General features: G+C 38.0%; 1 protein-coding gene across 1 annotated transcript in view; it reads right to left on the bottom strand.

Moving 5' to 3' along the window:
* Positions 1-2,931: 2,931 nt before the first annotated feature.
* The window catches only part of lix1.L (limb and CNS expressed 1 L homeolog), an 89,982-nt gene continuing 73,642 nt past the window's right edge, over positions 2,932-19,271 (bottom strand). The window contains exons 5-6 of the mRNA XM_018264522.2: positions 17,520-17,597; positions 2,932-5,734 (exon numbers count right to left, since the gene is read on the bottom strand). Coding sequence (XP_018120011.1) covers positions 5,450-5,734; positions 17,520-17,597 — 363 coding nt within the window. The 3' untranslated portion in view covers positions 2,932-5,449. The remainder of the gene's footprint in view (positions 5,735-17,519; positions 17,598-19,271) is intronic.

The following is a 19,271-nucleotide window of genomic DNA, read 5'->3' as shown; positions in this document are numbered from 1 at the left end:
ACAAGCCCACCTGCAGTGTGATTAAGTAAGAGATTGTCTAGTAGCCAAGTGATATGGTTTGACAGCACCAGGGAAAGTAGAGTGAGGTAAAGGAAGAACATGAAAAAGACCAGACAGAGCAGCAAAAGGAGCTTCCCTTTCAAACAGTGATCCCCAAAAAATTCACACAGAGCTGGCAGGCTCACAAAGAGCTCATGGGTAGAGGCATAATATTTGTAGGTACACAACTCACACAGAGCTTGAGAGGTAGAGGCAGGTACATTTTATTGCGAATGTAGTCAAGGCAGTACAGCACCTCCAGGCAGAAATGCCTCAAACGTGGTCTGGATCCCACCTAGCAGAGAGGTCAGGGAGGAGAACCTAAAGCCTGACACCCTATCCACTGTGGTCCTTTCACTGTAGGCACATCTTACAGCCTGGGAAGCTACTCCTGGCTACACCTCCTTGTTGGAGCACAAAGCTGCTCTTTCTATCTCCCTCACTGTCTTACTTTCTATGATAGATAAGGAAGAATGTGACCAGCCTGTGAATAATTAAAGTAATGTGGCCCATTCACCATGTGAGTGCACAGTTAAACCCTTTAATACATAAAGGATCTATGTAAGTTTGTAGTGTAATATATTGTATCAGTTACAAGTACTTCATATAGTTACTGTGTGTTCTGTAACTGTATGACACACATTGCTCTGTGTATCTGATATATAGATATCTCGATTATCTCCCCGTGTCAGAAATTTTGGTCCAATACTTAAGCTGTCTTATCCATGTCAAGATATATTTGAGCTCCATTTTGTTTAACTTATCTGGTGCACAATGCCGATCTGTCAGCTTCTATTACTGATGAAACTCCTTCTTTCCTGGAGATTTTTTGGACTTTTTAATCGTCCCTCAGCTGAGTGCATTGGAACTGGCAGCATTACATTAATTCTGCTTGAAAATAAATTAGCTTTGCTGCCAATGACAATCTTATCAGCTACCTTAGAAAATTCTATGGAAGCCTGCCATTAAGCAACTGCACTTACTGGAAGCTTCTCACATTTTCGGATGACTAATGATAAATCTTTTTCATGCATAAATAACTGAAAATTAATTCCAGATTCAATGCAATTCATATTTAAGAATAAAGCTTTGTGGATTTGTTGAAATTCCCTCAAGCACACTCTTCTAATAAATAACACATTTCTGTAAATGAGGGAAGCTAGAAACCCACCAATTTTGGTTCTTGTAAGCCGACATCATAATATTCCTGCTCCAAGTTAGATTATTTTTCCTATCATGTGTATAGAATTGCTCAGAAATATGTTCGGTTTATAGATCCTTCAGAACGTAAAGAATGAAAACCCAGGAAAAATCTTTTAAAGAAACATTTCTTTAAGATTAAAATCTTTTTAAAGAAACATTTAAAAATAATCTATGGTAATGCTGATGCCAATGGAGGACATTTTCTGATGATTAATGTTATATAAATATTAACAAGAAAAATGTGTTAAAAATAACGTATGTAGAGTAAAAATACATATTGGAAGAGTAAGCTTTATCAGTGCAAGCCAGGCATGCTGGGTAATTTTATTTTTATTACGTTTATTCAGACAAGAAAGCTCCAGGAGCGTGGCGCCAATCATACAAGGCGGAAGTGCCCCAGTGGTTACTGGGAGTGGCAAAAATGAAGCTCCTAATAACTTAAAAAGCAGAATTTCCGGTTTTGAAGTGCAATTGCGCTTCTCTGCGCTAGCGTCTTGTACACCCCCTCTGGCGTCAAAAAGGTGAGCTAGAGGGGGATGTGTGGCAACAGCAAGCCAACTCAGGTGGCATAAGGGGCCAGGATCACCTCTGGAAAGCTAATCAAGGCAAAAGAAAAAAATCTTCTAGTGCTCGCTGCAGTGGGCATGGGTGGTATTGTTTTTTCCAAAAACCAAGAGCAGAACCTAGAAATATAAATTCTACAATGGTGGTCCTTAACCTGTTATACCCATGAGCAACATTCAGGGTCCCCAAACTGTAAAAAGAGTAGGGGAGAAACACAAGCATGAAAAATGTTCTTGGGTGGTGCAAAATAAGGGCTGTGATAGGCAATTTGGTAGCGGATTTGAAGAAAAAACAGGGCCGACTGGCAAAAAATTAAAAATATCTTTTATTTATATACCCACCCAGGGCGCTTAAAAGATATTTTTTAACTAATCTTCACTGGTCCTGTGGATCCGTCTGAGTGCCGGTTGGCCCTGTTTATTCTTCAAATCCTGTGCCCTAAAGCTGGGGCTGGTGCACCCGGACCACACTTACTATTTGGTGAGTTATTCACAATATATTCTGGGGCACCTTGTTTTTCTCCAGCTACTGCAAGGCAATTTGGTAGCCCCTATGTGCACTGGCGGCCTACAGGAGGCTGACCACCTGTTTTTTATGCAACTGAAACTGCCTACAAACCTGGAATTCAAAAATAAGCACTTACTTTGAGGACACTGGGAGCAACATCCAAGGGTTTGGGGAGTAACATGTTGCTCACAAGCCACTGGTTGGGATCACTGCTCTACAGAGTGTAGCAGTTAGCACCTTAATAAAGCTCTGAATTACGGAAATGCCATTTCCCATAGACATTTTATCCAAATAATCCAAATTTTTAACAAGTATTTTTTTACCTTGTACTTGATCCCAACTAAGATATTACTCCTTATTGGAAGCAAAACCAGCCTATTGGGTTTATTTCATGTTTACATGATTTTCTAGTAGACTTACGGTATGAAGATCCAAATTACAGAAAGATCCATTATCCAAAAAACCCCAGGTCCCGAGCATTCTGGATAACAGGTCCCGTACCTGTATAATTATATGTATTAGATATCATCAAACTTATCTGGCCTCAATTTACAAAAAAAGGATGTTTATTTTGTTTTCCTACATTTTACACCTGAGAAGAATTGAAGAAATGCAAAATTTGTTTCTAAAAAAATATTTTATTAGTATAATGTTTTAGATTTTAAAAATCACATGTACTTTTTATATCTCAATGGAAAAGTGAAAAAAGGGTAAATTAGAAATAAAAGAAAGTGAACATATGCAAGGATACCTATAAACAAGGAAGCTGTTATTCTTGTAATACCAATATGTGCCTAACAAGGCCTAACAAATGAACCAACAGAATCAAGGGCTGATCAGTAAGTGCAAAAAATACAGTAAGTGCAGCAAGCTTATCTAGACTAAACTAAGAGGTTCCTGCCCCTGAGAGCTGACAATCTAAAAAGTGAATCTGCAAGCATGTCTTTGCTAAATATTGAAAAACTTTACACATAACCAATGCTAAGGAAATCTGGTAAGGAGTGTAAGAGGAATCTGGTGCCAGTTGCATTAGTTGTTCTGGGGTGTATTGTATTGGAGGGGGTGAAATAAATGTTAGTGCTTTATGGTGCAAAACGTTCCCTAATGATGCACCCTGTACACTGTCATATTACACATTCTGAGTAGAAACATTGGAGTATCAACATCCACATATGTAATCAATTTGCACTTTACTGTTTTTCAGCAAAACATCCATATTTTTAGAATTTTAATTTAAAGCCATGTTATACGTTCAGTTACACCTGACAAACTCAAAGAATCACTCCAGACATCCAGCTATATCATAACCGGCACCTCAACTCCCCAAAGCCTGGACCACAAGAAATTGGACAAAAGTGAACTATCCCTCTTTTAAATAGTTTATCTTGAAGATCCCCACAGTTTAAACACTTTAAACCCAAAATTAGGTGATAGCAGGAAAGAAGCATTTACAAAAGTCTCTGCTCATATTGTTCCTTGACAGTGGTAAAAAAAAATTAGTCTCAGTTTAAGGCTCAAAAAATTCATACTAAAGGAGCTTATTTATTAAAATTTGAGACTGTTTTTTTATGATTAAAAAAACTCACAAATTTGGAATTTAAGTTTTCGATGTTAAAATGTTTGCAACTTTTTAAAAAATTCAAATGAAAAACATTAAAACCAGGCAAACTTCTGTACTAGTGCATCAAAGCTATATGTACAACATCCAAGCTATTTTACTTTTTAAGAGTTATGTAAAAATGAATGGAACAATATAATGTTTTTTCCACAAGTGAATATGATTGAGGTCTTCTAATTCAAGTTTGTACATAAATATGCTATTGTTCAAGTAGAAGCCAATGCTCAGTCTAGTTTAATAATAATTATTATTTTTTGCTATCAGAATTTAGAAAAAAAACTTGAATTAGAAGGTGGGCATACATGGGTAGATTTAAGTTGGCGAGTCCACCCTTTTCATTCCCGTTGTTGTAATCAAATTGCTTGGTTTACCAAATGATCAGATTAACCCAATAGCAGGCACTTTATGGGCCATGACACACAAGGAGATTTGTTTTGCGGTTAAATCTTCACTTCTGCAGGCAACAAAAAAAAAGCCTTTCCATTGAATAACATTATGATGGCTGAAAGTAAAGCTTCATACTCACGGCCAACTGGATTAATCGTGGGAAATTGCGAAGGGAGGTCATTTTCTATGGCTATCGCGGTGATCGTAATGTTATTCAATTCAAAGTTTTTTAAAGAAAATTGAAAATTGTAGCGAAGATTTAACCATGAACGACAAATATCCCTGTGTCCCATCACATTAAGGTGGGCATATTTGGGAAGCTTTACATACATTCAAAGATCTTCTTGTTTGGGGAGGTCACCAAACAAACATAGTTTTCATCTATTGACGAATGGCAAACTTAACACAAAATTTAAATGTTGAATTTTACATTGTGTCACTTCTAATAACATGAAGTGGCCTGGTAAACACAAACAAAAAGTCAGATAATCCGTCATCAGCTGGTGCACCATTTGTGCCTGCCGTAACATAAAAGATTTTTTAAAAATTCCACTCGTTAGATTAATATTGATGATGTTTTCAGCTGTGAGTTAATATTTGAAATATTGTGTCTAACACCATTCTACAGTGGTATTAAATCCATCTGTTATATTTTATGGTGGAGATATATAGGACAGATGTAGAGCCTTTCTTTTATTACACTATCCAAGATCAAGGCAACATGGTAAAGCCCTGTTCCATCAAATTAATGCGCTTCACTGGCAGAAGCATCCCATGATTGCCATGTACATAAACGGGCCACATCTGTATTATTCATTGTTTAATCAGAAGGTACGCTACATATAAATAAATAAAAAGACAAGCTGAGACACTTATCTTCCCTATCCAAGCAGAAAAAAAATTGGCTCTAAATGCCAAACTTTGCATTTTTTTTTTTTGAATCCAAGTTTACGCTGCGGAGCTATAAAGCATTTGTTAGCTAAACAGAACATGCTTTCAAATGTATAGTTCAAAGAGAAACGTCTAAAAGTGATCCCTTATTGTTTAAGCTGGGTGGCCTTATGGATAAGCGTTTGCAGAACATGTTTCTAGTCTCTGTTCAGCCAGCCTTCCATGAAAGGAACAAATTGACTAGTGATAACCATTTAACGTAAGGCCCATTTGATCAGGAATTCTGGATGATGTAATGCAGTCGCCATAGATATGGCTAAGGGCTAAGCTCAATATTTCCTTCTTTTCTTTGTAAAACCGCAGCTCTCGTCCTGCTTTTCTGGATTCTTCCAGTTCCCGCAAAGCCAGCTGAAGCTCTTGAGATATGATTCCTGGCGTCTCCTCTTCCTTCATTATCCAGTCGAGTGCCATGTGACTTCGCATTCGCTCATCGAGGGAATATTGGGAGTAGTAGGCAATGACTTCCTGTTTCATAAAAAAAAGAACAAGACATGTAATGTAATATGTAATATGTTTAGGGGCAGATTTAAAATGGGTTGAATTTTGATTTTAAAAAACGTTGAAATTCGAAGTAAAAAAGCCGAAATTTATTAAAAAAAATGTAAGTTTTTTTGCCGGTGAATAGTCCGTATTCATACGAATTCGTCTGAATTCGAATTGTTCAGATCAAAGTAATCAAAGTAATTTGAATTTCCCAACAAAAACTTTGATTTTTCACCAATTAACCAAATAGGTTCTAAGAGGTCCCCCATAAGCTAAGCAGCAATTCGGCAGGTTTAAAGAGACAGTACATGATAAATTTTGATATACGAATTTTTTTCAAACTCAAATCGAATTTGGACTATTCCAAAGTACACAAAAATTAGCTCAAAATCTGAATTTTCACTTCGACCTTTGATAAATCTGCCCCTTAATGTATAGCTATATTGCAATGGCCAAAGGGTCGTGGCTGGCAAAGTAGCTAATGAAGAATCCACACTCAGGACATGCACTGATGTATGGAATAATATTCATCTCTATTTAATTAACCATTTCAGAATAATACACACATGCAACCAGTATATTGTACTTTATCTTAAAATGCTGCAACAATTAAAATAAAAAAGGGCAATCGTTAATAAAATCAACATGTAAGAATAAAACAAAATAAAAAAAACCTTTAAACTTTGGCATTCTTAGCTTAGGCTTTCATGTTTGAAGCAGCACTGAATGAACTGCAAACATATTTTTAGCTGCAGAAAACTCAGTCCGGAACCTTCCGCAACACATGGTTTGTATAGGCCGCTCTATCCCCATAACACATGGTATTTGTTTGAGATTTTCAAGTAGATTAAAAATAGTTATTCAGTGACTGAAACACAGGATATGTTGCAAAGAGGCAATTTTATAAATCCAAGATGAGAATAAAGTGGCATGTTCAGCTTCTAGCAATTACTTATGTTTGGCTTTGTCTAGGCTTAGCATTGAATACGAGGATAGAAAGCCGGTGCTAATAGGAAAGCAGTTGGGTAAAAAGATATATAAACAGATAATACCTTTTCCTTACAAGCCAAAATATGTTTACATACCTTGATATTTGTGTTTTATAATAGAAGTTAATGTAAAAATATAATTCATGTAATACATATACATATATATATTTAAACACTGCCAAAATATCCAGGAGAAAATGTAAAAAGTAACTGTTTACGTCTTTAGTAAAGGTCCAAACCATTTTATTTGCACACTGCACATTAGTGGCAGCTAGTCCACTCAGTTAAAAACAAAGCCAATATTTGGCACCCAGCCTGATTTAAAAATCTGATTCTAATTAGCCCCTTAAGGGTCAATTACTTTCCCACACCTGTCACTGTGCATTTCATTATCACCCAGACCAATATATTACATGAAATACTGTCATGTTTTCTCTTTTAGGCTCTATGTACCATAGGAGCCTTGATCGACTCATGGGCCATATCACTAACTCATCCTCTACCCTAATTATAGCAGTTATCATTTGTCATCCATTTACTCTGCTTCCTTTCTTTCTGAAACAGATTTCTGTTTGTCTTTGCACCATCTGGCACCCCTTGTCTGGAGGAATTCAGCTGTCATATTGATGAACCCATCAAACTTAGACTTCTTGCTTTTTGTCCCTAACCACTAATTAAGGGTTAGGGAAGAAGTAAGCCATCCATAGATGATGCTCCCTAGATCTTGCCTGTCCAAGAAACCATACCCTACAAGAGCTCTCTCTCTTAATTTACCCTTTTTAGGCTCCCAATCTGCTAAACAAACCCTCTCACCTCTTCTAAAAGTTTTCTTTGTTGGAAACTTAAAAGGGATATAAATCCAAAAATGCAAAATGACTCTTATCTGAGTGCCTTTGCAATATACATGAATTTTTTATTTTTTAGTAATCGCTGTGATAGTACCTGTTATAAGGCAAATTTAGACTGCTAATAGCAGGCTTTCAGCTCAGCAGCAATCTTTAGAGTTCAGAGTGTTAATGTTGGGCGAGATCACTAAACAAGGGGAGCTTTTACCGATATGTCCACCTTGAGGTAGGCGATATTGGACTGATCCAAAAATCAAGGGCCAAACAATCAGATAATAATATAGGACAAACAGACCATCGTGCAAGGACCGCATCAATGAGCCTATGCATTCCTCGACCCAATGGGATTTTTAAACCTGCCCAATCACCAGGGAGGCTCCTCACAGGGCACCATACACACCCAAATTGCTGCTGACACTATGGGGGTTATTTATCAAGGTCCAAATTTATCCATCTTCGAGCAACTCCAAATTCCCGAATGGACCTTTTTTATGAAGAAAAAAAAATAGGGTCAGACAAACTTCGGAGCTTTTCCACAATAATTTTTCGGGAGTTTTCAGAGTTTTTTACACCGAAACCCCAAAATCATCGGATATTGGTACGGACATCAGCGCAGACACTGGAACCTTCCCCATTGACTTATACAGGACCTCGAGAGCTTTTAGATGCCGGGGTTTTGGATTCAGAGTTTTTAAACCATCTGACTTTAAAAAATCTCAAAAAATTCTAGTTTTATTTATTTTTTGCTCCAAAAGATACGAATTATTCGAGGTTTGGATATTCGGAGCTTCATAAATAACCCCCTATAACAGCTTTTATCAGCTTGTGTATGGCCATCTTTATTGACCATAACTATGCACTTTCCAGGCACTTTCTGTATAGTCAGTTAACCCTAAGTTTCCTGACTCTCTAACTATAACAATATTAGCAATATAAAACTGCTTATTTCTTAGAAACCACTAAACACAGAATGAATGTAAATTGCAAAAAAGTGCATAGGAAAAGCTCCATCTCTAAAACTCAATATTATATTTATATTTTTTTTCTTCTTTATTATATTTAACTGTTATGTGTTATGAATCTGTTGTTAATGGATACATATAATAACTGATTTTGGACAGTGTACTACCTCTCACTATGTACGTTATATGAAAATGACACTTGTCCTTTATCAATAAAAATTGTTGGAAATTAAAAAAGTGCAGAGGATGATTCCGAGTTTTCAGCAATTTTTGGGGTTTTAGATCCCCTTTAAAATACCCTGGATGGAGAGGGTCTCAAATATACTTTAATACAGATTATGGATAGTGATGAGCAAAAGTGGCCCATTTAGCTTCACTAATAAATGCACAAAAAAAATTGTAAAATTGTAAAATAGTTTGATGTTTATGAAACAATGTTTATGAAACAATGTTGGTGTCTTTGTTTTTGGTTTTTTTTTTTGCATTTTTTCCTAAACAAATAAAAGGTTTGCTCTAGTCTAGTCATGAAACTTTAGTCATGATAATTATATTCCAATACTTTAAAGGGATACAGTGCAACCTGGCCAGTCACATTGCCTCCCACCCCCTGATGAGCCCAAAGGAACAGATGCGGACAGCTGATAAACGGATAAACTTTGCTCTCTCTCCTCGGCATATAGCGTTACCTTCTTTCTCAACAGATGCGTACAGTCCCTCTCACTATAAGGGAACAGCTGGGAACGATTGAGGCAAGTGGATAGAGGGGACCAGACTAGGGGTAGGTGGGAGAGAAGGTACATTACGTGCATGGCTCCCCCAAGCTTTGCGCCCTAGTCACATGCCTCTGCCTACCCCTAGTTCCGGCCCTGAAGGGATACATCATAAGCACCATTTATAAGGTTATATTTTACATTTATTCAAGTGTGCACATGTGTAAGACATGTTAGTATAGAGTTTGAGGTTAAATAAGCAACAGAGGTCTGACTTCTGCCACTATAATTACAGTTGTATTAGAATAACGTAGATAAGACTTTTTCTGTCCCAGTAGCTGGGAAGTTCCACTATACAGGGAGACGTCAGTGATTTATATTTTATGTGTACATTACTGGTTGGGAATGAAATAAAATGCATATGGATGAGAGTGCAGCTCAGAAGCCAGAGTGTAAAGAGGGTTGTTTATAATGCAACTTGTACATTGCTACATGGCTTCAAAACAGTAACTTCCTCATACAAACAATTTCAATTTATTATATTAAACCAACAAAGCAGATCACTGGGAAATATAATTCCTACCATATGTTGTTTAATCACTCTCCAATTTTCCTGAGCCTTTCTTCTAAGTTCCAAATAAAACCAATTAAAATGAACATAATCCTCTGCTGATAATTTCATCAATCTCTATATGATTCCAATCCAGCTTCACCCACTTATATCTGTGCAAGCCACAAGCACACTGACTCTGCCATGAACCCCAGCACGTCTTCAAACATATTTCCCATTAAAGCAAGAAAACTTTCGAGAGTGAATTTGAACAAGACAATGAAATCAGATTTTCAATGACAGGACGGGAAATTAAATATGAACAGGAATGTTAAGCGGTTTGCAAAGCGCAGAACATACATCCAAATATATGACTCTCCAACTCAAAGAAATGTTTGATCTGTTATGTTACATCTATGAATGTAATATCTAAGACAGCAGAGTAAAGGGGCCTGATGATAATGATTTAATAAGAAGCTCTCATTGCAAGGGAGGTCTAAAATACTTTTAGAAAGATATATTACTATAAGAATGAGAATAAATGCAATATTTAGGCAGTACAGTGGCTCTGTGGTTTGTAAGTCTGATTCAACTGCAAGGAGTTTCTATGGTCTCCCTGTGTCTGTGTGGGTTTCCTCTGGTTTCCTCCACACTCTATACAAGCAGGTTAATTGGCTCCTGATTAAACTAACCCTAAGGGTAGAAATCCACCAGCGGATGGAGACGCAACAATCAAGATTCTAAATGTTGCAGGTAAAAACTACAATACATCCGAAGCGACACGACTGTCGGATGTGGACGGGGAAAGCAAAGTCTTCATCCGACAGTCAAACCGTGAAGTTGTTACCTCTGACTTTTCATTAAGTCCAATTATATCTTCACGTGTGCGACTCCATTTGACTTTTCGCGTGTGTTTTGTCAGCGGGCGTCCATCTGACGAAAAGTGCTTGTGGAGTTCTACCCTAATGTGTTGTGTAGCATTTTATATTACATATTTTATTAATAGTATTTCTTATTTGAGTACATATTGTCATTTTACTAATATCCATAATAACCATATCCGATAAGTATTCTATCGTTTATGTCCTCCAATCAGGATTGGAAAGTGTAGAATAAACAGGCAGGCAATGGTCAGATAGGAGAGTTCAGAATAAACAGCCAGGCATGGGTCGGGATACAGAGCTCAGAATAGTCAGGCAAAGCAAGAGTCGATAACCAGAAGATCAACAGGATACACACAGGAAAAGCACCAGGAACAACCTAAATTGAACCTAACAATGGGCAACCCATTTAATCACAAAGCCCCTTTAAATTGTTTAAATGACGCGCGATGACATCATCACGCCAGCGCATAAACCAGGAAGAGAACCGGCGCTGAAGAGAACAGGACGCCTGTGCGGGGCATCCTCACAGGAGGCCACTAGACCACCAGGGATAGCCACTGGAACACCAGGGTAAACGTTCGTTACATTACCCCCCCCTCGAGGAGGTGCCACTGGACCCTCAAGCTTACCAGGAGACCTGGAATGGGACTGTCTCCTAAGGTGGTCAACACTGACATCAGATTTGGCCAGACTCTTTACCAACACAGGAAGAGAACAGGATTGCTGGTGGACCTGTATGGCAGGTTTCAACACAGAAACATGAAAAAAGTTAGATAACAAACATATCAGGTAACTTAAAGGAGAAGGAATGCTACAGAGGCATTTTATTGCCAATAGATTAGCTGCAATAGTGCAAGCTAGAATGCTATATTTATTCTGTAGAATGTTTTACCATACCTGAGTAAAAAGCTCTAGAAACTCTCTGTTTGTTTAGGATAGGAGCTGCAGTATTAACGTGGTGTGACATCACTTCCTGCTTGAGTATCTCCCTGTTCTGGGCTCAGATTACAGTAGAGAAGGTAGAGGGGGAGGAAGAGGAGCAAACTGAGCATGCTCTTGCCCAGGGCAATGAGGCTTAAGCTGAAGGCAGGAAGTCTGATACAGAAGCCCATGTGTACACAATAGAAGGAAAGAAATGTGTTTTTTCTTTTGACAGTGGACTCAGAGCAGCACTACTTTGGGGGTTTACTGGTATATTTAGATGGACCTTTCTGATAAAGCTTACTTAGTTTTAACCTTTCCTTCTCATTTAAGACAGACAGAGGTTGGGTTCACAATCTCCACAATAGGATATAGACCAATAAATCTGGGCCCCCGCTTAAGAAATGGAATTTTAAACTTGATATTTGTTGTGGATAGCCAAACCAAGTCCCCAACCCGATATTTGGGTACCTCCCTATAGGTCCTATCGGCTTCTCTTTTCTGTACGGATGTAACTGCTGAAAGGGAACTATGTACCCCAGAACGAGACTTAGAACAATGCCCAACAGAAGGGAGTTTCTCTAGGGAAGCAACTGCCACCATTAGAGTGGAAGCTAGACATGCATCCTTGCATTTGGAACCCCACTGGATAACCTCCCCAGTTACCCATGTGGGGGTTGTATACCTGTAGCCATGGTAACCCCAGAATTAACGGGGACAAAGAACCATCGATAAGGTGAAAAGCTAATTTTTCACAATGCATATTGTTTACACGCATGGATAAAACCTTGGATTTTTGGGTTACCAGATCTGGACCCAGTGGGCTTTTATCATTTGCAGAAATCCTTATAGGAGGTGAAAGGGGAATAAGGGAAATATTATACCTTTCTGCGAAGGCAGCATCTAAAAAATTTCCCAGAATCCACCAAGGCCGAAACTTTAACTGAACGGCCAGGACAGAACGACAGGTACTACGTTTTTTGAAGCGAATTGGGGAAAGGAGATTTCTCTACCCAAATGGAGCTCCCCTTCTCCATTTAGGTTTTGAAGTTTTCCAGGCCTCTTGGGACAATTTTTAAGGAAATTACCCTTATCCCCACAATATATGCACAGACCCAGGGATCGCCTTCGGGCCCTTTCCTCAGGAGACAAGCGTGCAGCTCCCAATTGCATGGGTTCCCCCTGAGGGTTAGGAATCGAGGGAGTTGGTGATTCGTCATTATCACATATAAAAAGGGAAAATGTACCCCCTTCAGCCCGCCTTTCTCTTTGCCTCCTATGAAATTGGATGGCTAACTTCATAAGGTCATCCAAAGTGGATGAAGGAGGGTAATTAACAAGGCTGTCTTTGACAGAGCTAGAAAGCCCCACCCGGAATTGACTACGGAATTGACCAGAACCAGTGCTAAGCTCCCTGGTCTCGGCTCTTGCTTCTGCCTTTAACAGCCGCCTTTCACCTGGGGAGGAGCCCTCGGCTAATTGGATGCCGCCAGGTCTTATTAAGAGAGGAAAGTTGTGCTCACCACTAATTTTTAAAACCATTAGGCGGGGGTGCTATGAGGCTGTGACCACAAAATACATATAAACAAATACAAGAGTCCTCTGCACTCAACCCATTGTCAATATATTTAAGACAGAGACATTTTGTGCATACTGCTACCCTTTAAACAAAACAGGGATTGTTTGTCCATATATTGCAATATATTTAAGCTGGCCAACTACGTTTGTTTATATGTATTTTGTGGTCACAGCCTCATTGCACCCCCGCCTAATGGTTTTAAAAATTAGTGGTGAGCACAACTTTCGCTTGTTTGTTATAGTTATACAGGAGCAGTGACCAGCTCCATGTTGTAGCTCCCACCCTTCCCAGCTATAGTCATGTGATCCCACTGGTGTCTAATAAAAGGGCAGCCAAGTTTGGGAGTTTTACTTTGAAAGCATCTAGTAAGTTGCAGGCAAAACTTAGTCCCTGTGTAAAATGTATAATTAAGCAATAGAATTCTTAATGAAAATTGATCATAGGACTGGCCAAATATGGGATGACTTTGACGTAGTTGGCCAGCTTAAATCCTTTTCCAATAGCAACTGGTCAACAGAACAATGAGAATGACCCAGGTGGCTGCCTACACACCAATATCACAGCTAAAAAAATACACTGGTTGGTTCAGGAATACAATTTTGTATGATACAGTGAATTATTTGCAATGTAAAAAAAGTGTAATTTATAAATAAATACTACACCTTAACAATTGTGACATAATCCCTTTAATAAGTCTTTGAAGGTATGCAAATATCAAGTGGATTCTTTAAGGGGATCATTCTCCATGGACAGTACTTGTGGGACCCTTTATAAGTATCATCAATATAGAAGAAGTTACAGTTTTAGCAGATTGACAAAGCTTTAATTTCTGTGCAAGTGTCTGCTTCTTTACTACCTATCTAAACTAATAATTAGAGTCTACCTGAGCTAGTAAGTGCTAACTACAGCCTTATGAAGGAGTCAGCCACAAGTGAAATTATGTGTCTTCTTTTTCTAAATTCTAGTTTTCAGCATCTAAATTGAAGAGCTAATCCCCTTTCAGTCTGTGCACGCTCTGCTTCCCAGGTCTGTCCCTATACATAACTCAGTCAGATTTCAGTTAGAGTGAAATCTCCATATAGGATGCCGCATGAAGGAGTCTGAAAGGCCCGGTGCTTAATAACCCGGCAACTCAGGATAATTACACGGAGACTAACTCTCGGAGAAGAGAGAATTGCAATACTGCTGTGTCAGCCTCTGGCCCTTACTAAGTTGTTCTACTGATTTACAATGAAATACAATCAGAAATTAATGTCTGGGAAACAGTAGATAATTAGAGAAAAAAAAATGATTCCTGATTCTTTAGTTTTGGACCATATATTTCACTGAGCTTTCATCATCATCATTATTCTCAAAGGTGGGACAAAGGCTACATATGCTAGCAATATCTGTGGAGCAGCAGATGCTAGAAATCAGAAAGTACACTCTGTGTTTTTCCCTGACACCCACTGAAATGATGAAAAATAATAAGGAAACATTAAAACAATCCATGGAGATAAAAACAAAAGAAAAATAAACAAGGATAATGCATTCAGTAGAAGGCTTGCAATATCAGTTCTGTTGATGGGAAAGTAAAGTTTGACCAAAAGTACAATTCTGGTCACCGCTGCTACGTGTTTTGCGTGATTGCCCAAAACATTAGGTAGCTTACTAGAGCAAGTTTTGAGCAAATTTTCTTGTCTGTTACATTTGTTACATTTATTTGTAGTGAAATTCATGGTTTTGTGGTGGTGGTGGATAGCAAACATATCAATAGGAATAAATTCACAACCTCTGCTAATCTTCAAACCTAGAAAAATGTTTCTTGACCTATTTATCTGCCTTTATCCAATGTGACACACATGCAAGGAGAAGAAAAATATTTTTGACCAGTCTCCCTTTCCACCCTCTCTGTAATACAGGCAACCTTATGGGGAGTTCAATGGTGAATTTCTGGCATATTATTGTTTGTGCACATTTAGCCTAATGTAATATTTTTTCTTGGAAAGAGGTGGAAAATGCACATTGTAAACTAAGTTATGTTATACATATCTCATAGCAACGCACTTGACCTAATCACTTTTGCAAATATAAACATCAAAGATAGTTTAGCCATATGATATGTATGCATTGAATATTAAAAACATGCTGCCCTAACAGCCTTTCCTGTTCGTTATGGTTTAAATATAATTGAATTTCTTAGGCATCCTTCAAAATCATTGCTTCACAGTATACTGCCAATGCAATGCAGGCCCCTAAGGCAATGAATGTGGGAATGCCTATATAAATTAATTTGTTTAAAAAAAAAAAACAAGTGAGTTTGGCTGAAAGATTTCAGAAGGAACTGAAGACTGAAAAGCATATAAAATGAAGATGTGGTGTAATCAGATTTATGACACAATACCAAGGGTTCTATGGGTGTGTGTGCCCACAAGTGTCCCCAAGCTCTTTATAAGTGTGGCTGCTGATGGTATAGTAAGAGTGGAAGATAGAAGGTTTAGCATGACAAGTTGTTGAAAGTAGGGCAAGATGAAGAAAATAACCCTTTATGCCTTTATACAACATGCATTGGTTCAGGTATAAATACATATTGAGAGCTAAACAGCATAGTAACACTCCAAAATTTGTTTGGCCCCAACCCCTGGCTACGACTAAGACTCCCAACATCCTTAGCTTTAAGTAAAATGAAGCCACAATCGTTCAACATACAACGTGAACCTATAAAACAGTGATACTGGTAGGTGACATAGTTTATAAACATTGCTCAGCCAGTCACTATTATCATGCTTTTTAGCTAGAGCCAGGTAGTGCACCGTTTGTTGGTGCAGAAGTAACTCCCACAAATATAACACCAACCCATGACAAGTCTCTTTTGGAATAGGAGTCACTCCCACAAACAGAACAGAGTAGGATAGGCATGTGTTTCTCAAGCCAGACACACCATTTTACTTCTTTACATTGTCTGACTGTCACACATACTGGTGTCCTGTAGACTCCAATACTTGCTAGCCTTCCAGTTTCCAGATAAACAGATATCTCCATGATGACTTCTAGCACTACTGAAATCAAGACACAGCTTGGTGAATCTTTCCGCTGACTAGGTGTCAGTTACTTGATACAACAATACTCCCTTCAGAGCCTACTGTACAGGTGATAGAAAAACTAAGGGGCCACACTTGTGGCACTTGTCAACCGGGGAAACTAAATGTCCTCAAGTCTCCAAGGAATCTGGCCATAGGATAGCTTTTGCATGTGTTCCTCAATTCCAAAAGTTACTGTGGTGTTTCATCTGTTCTTCCTCAGGCCTGCACAAAACAGGCAGCTCAGCTAATGGCTGGACAGGATGACATTCAACAAAGACTCTGTCCATGAACAGCTTTCTGACCATGCCAAGTAAACTTTGAAGACTTGGTTACCATCAGATAGCAAATGGCACTAGATTCCACCATTCCCCTGTATTACTTCTCAAACCCCATGACTCACGGCTCTCTGGTTATAATCTACATATCACATTTACCAATTCTTTTCTTACTTTGGTAGCTCTAGCATACATGTTTTTTGAAAAACAACTGAGTAAATTTGAATTATGAATCGTGGCCAAATGTATCTTCAAAGAACAACTTAGAAGCCACAGTGTAAAAGAAGGATGGTGCGAAATAACACCCTTAAGTAAATGTACTATTACTTGGAATCCAAACAATAGAATAGGATAAAATATCCCGCTGTTAAAGTGTTCATTCCACTGTGATGTCTAAGGGTGCTTTACAATAACGTTAGGTGATGATTTGTTTCCATTCTCCACTTTGCTATAAACTGGGCCAAATCGTGTAGTTTATTTTGTTTGGGCCAGACACCATACTTTTATGATGACTTGTGTACTTTAAGTTAGCATCTGCTTTGAGAACCTATTCCATGTATTATTCCCTTAGCATAAACCTTAATTATAGTTTTCCTCTTTTGTTGGAAAATAACTAGTGTGCTAAAACCGAAGGAAACAAAGATAATGATAAATAAAATGTAGGGATTCTGAACAAAATGTACTTGTGTTAAAATGCCCTCTGCCATCAATCTGTCAATCAATACCCACCAGCCCAGGCTTTTGTGTTAATTTGAGATTTAGGAACAGCCCAGTTTATTTGGCAGATGAATTTGCAGTTCCAGCTGGCTTTTGTACAGTCATTGGAACATTACTCTCTGTTGTGCTGTATATCAGTATAAAGGCTCCCAACAGAACCAAGAACATTTAATTTAATTTTTAAAGGCAACGCGATTTTGAACACAGATGTATGTTGACAAGGTGTTTATGGGTTAGGAGTGAGTGGTGAATACTATGTTTGCAATGTCTTACCTGGCGGGAGCACTTTGTTTCTCTGAGGGCTTTAAGGCTTCCATTCCAGTGCAGAAGTTGAAAGACTATCATGAGTTCCTGTTGTAACAGAAAAGTAAAAACAAATGGTTTTGCCAATATAATATAAATGTAACTGAAATGTCCTCTAAGAATTATAATCCACAAACATATGGTATTGGTAATCTAATGAAGAGAAAAGATAGAGATCAAGGTAACAATTGTATATTCAAAGCGGAAATAAAGCAAAATGAGCCATAAATAAATGCTGGCCCTTTGACTGGGGCCCTCTCCCCATACCTTTTGTGCCTTGTTTGAGTACTTTTAGTGCCATTATTTTACTATGAACTACACAGAGCAAAGTTTGCTGGATCTACTGTACACTAATCAGTATTCACATACATCTTAAAAGAGATGTATTTTATTCTTACATTGAAATTATTATATTATAATATAATATAATAACATTATTATTATAATGTGATAGTCTTATACGTATATGAACACATTTGCATATTTCAGATCAACCCTTTATTGGAAAGCCACCCAAAGTGTTGATCTTTTATATATACTGCCCAGCAGGGCCCAGAAAGGGTCATCTTTCAGCACCTAAGACCACCATGCTGTTTTGCACTTGAAAAATTGTCACATGCCTCTGTGCTGTATTCATAAGGGGTAGAGGTGTGGCACATTGGTGTACTCCATTCAAAGCTAATTATAGCGAAAAATGAAAATGTAATAAACTCACTGAAATAGGAAAATGTCCAAGTATAATCAATTAAAAAAAATATACTGTTCCTGAAATAATAAACTTCACTATCCCCTATCGGCATCTGTCTCTTTGGAGTCAGTTTTTGATTGACACTTAGGGCTAATACATCCTTTGTGGGGTTCCGTTTGACTACAAGATATATTAGAGCTTACTCTTTAAAATAACCAGAAATATTGTCTCTCTCCAAGCAGGATTTGTGCGAGAGTCAGTTATTTTATTAGGTTTTGTTTGTGTTGGAGTCAATTATTTGAGTGAGCTCTAATCTTCTAATCATCTGCTAGGAAAGGGAGCCCCCGATTATAAGATATATTAGACCTAACTGTCAATCTGAACCTGACTCCGACTTCTGCATGAAGAGAGAAAGGTGCTAAGAGGGGGGATCATGAAGAATAACTTGAATATTTTATAAATGGGACAACATTTTTAATTGATTATATTTAGAAAGATTATTTTTTTACATGACATGAAGCTTTTATTACATTTTCACTTTGATGATAGTTCTCCTTTAATTTGCAAGTCATTTAGATGCCATATTGCAAACTAGATTGCCAGTCTAACGCTAAGTACAGAGTGCAGCCAGATCCCAGATGCAAATCTTATAGCATGAACAAGGGGCATGCTTTTGCACTCCTTAGTGCTCTTAGGGAGTTATGTAATAAAGGTCACTATGTTTGCCCAGGAGCAGTAATCCATAGCAACCAATCAGCAGGTAGCATTCGCTGGTCACATCGTATTTGTTGCTATGGGTTACTTCTCCTGGGCAAACTTAGTGGCTTTCATTACATATGGGTGTTACACTTGCATCCGAACTCTGTAAATTAACCCTATAGCTTATATAGATTTTTTTGAAGCCACAGCACGAAAAAAATTTATAATAAAACAATAATTGTGCTAAATGCCATAAATTCAGAATAATAATCTCTCCTAATGGAAAGAATCTGGGTGAAGCAAATGTTATTACAACTCACAGAATGACCTGTTAC

The sequence above is a fragment of the Xenopus laevis genome, chromosome 1L (assembly GCF_017654675.1).
Source record: "Xenopus laevis strain J_2021 chromosome 1L, Xenopus_laevis_v10.1, whole genome shotgun sequence".
In the NCBI taxonomy this organism is placed as follows: domain Eukaryota; kingdom Metazoa; phylum Chordata; class Amphibia; order Anura; family Pipidae; genus Xenopus; species Xenopus laevis.
Note: the sequence above shows the minus strand (reverse complement) of the source record. Positions and strands in the feature narration are given on the sequence as shown.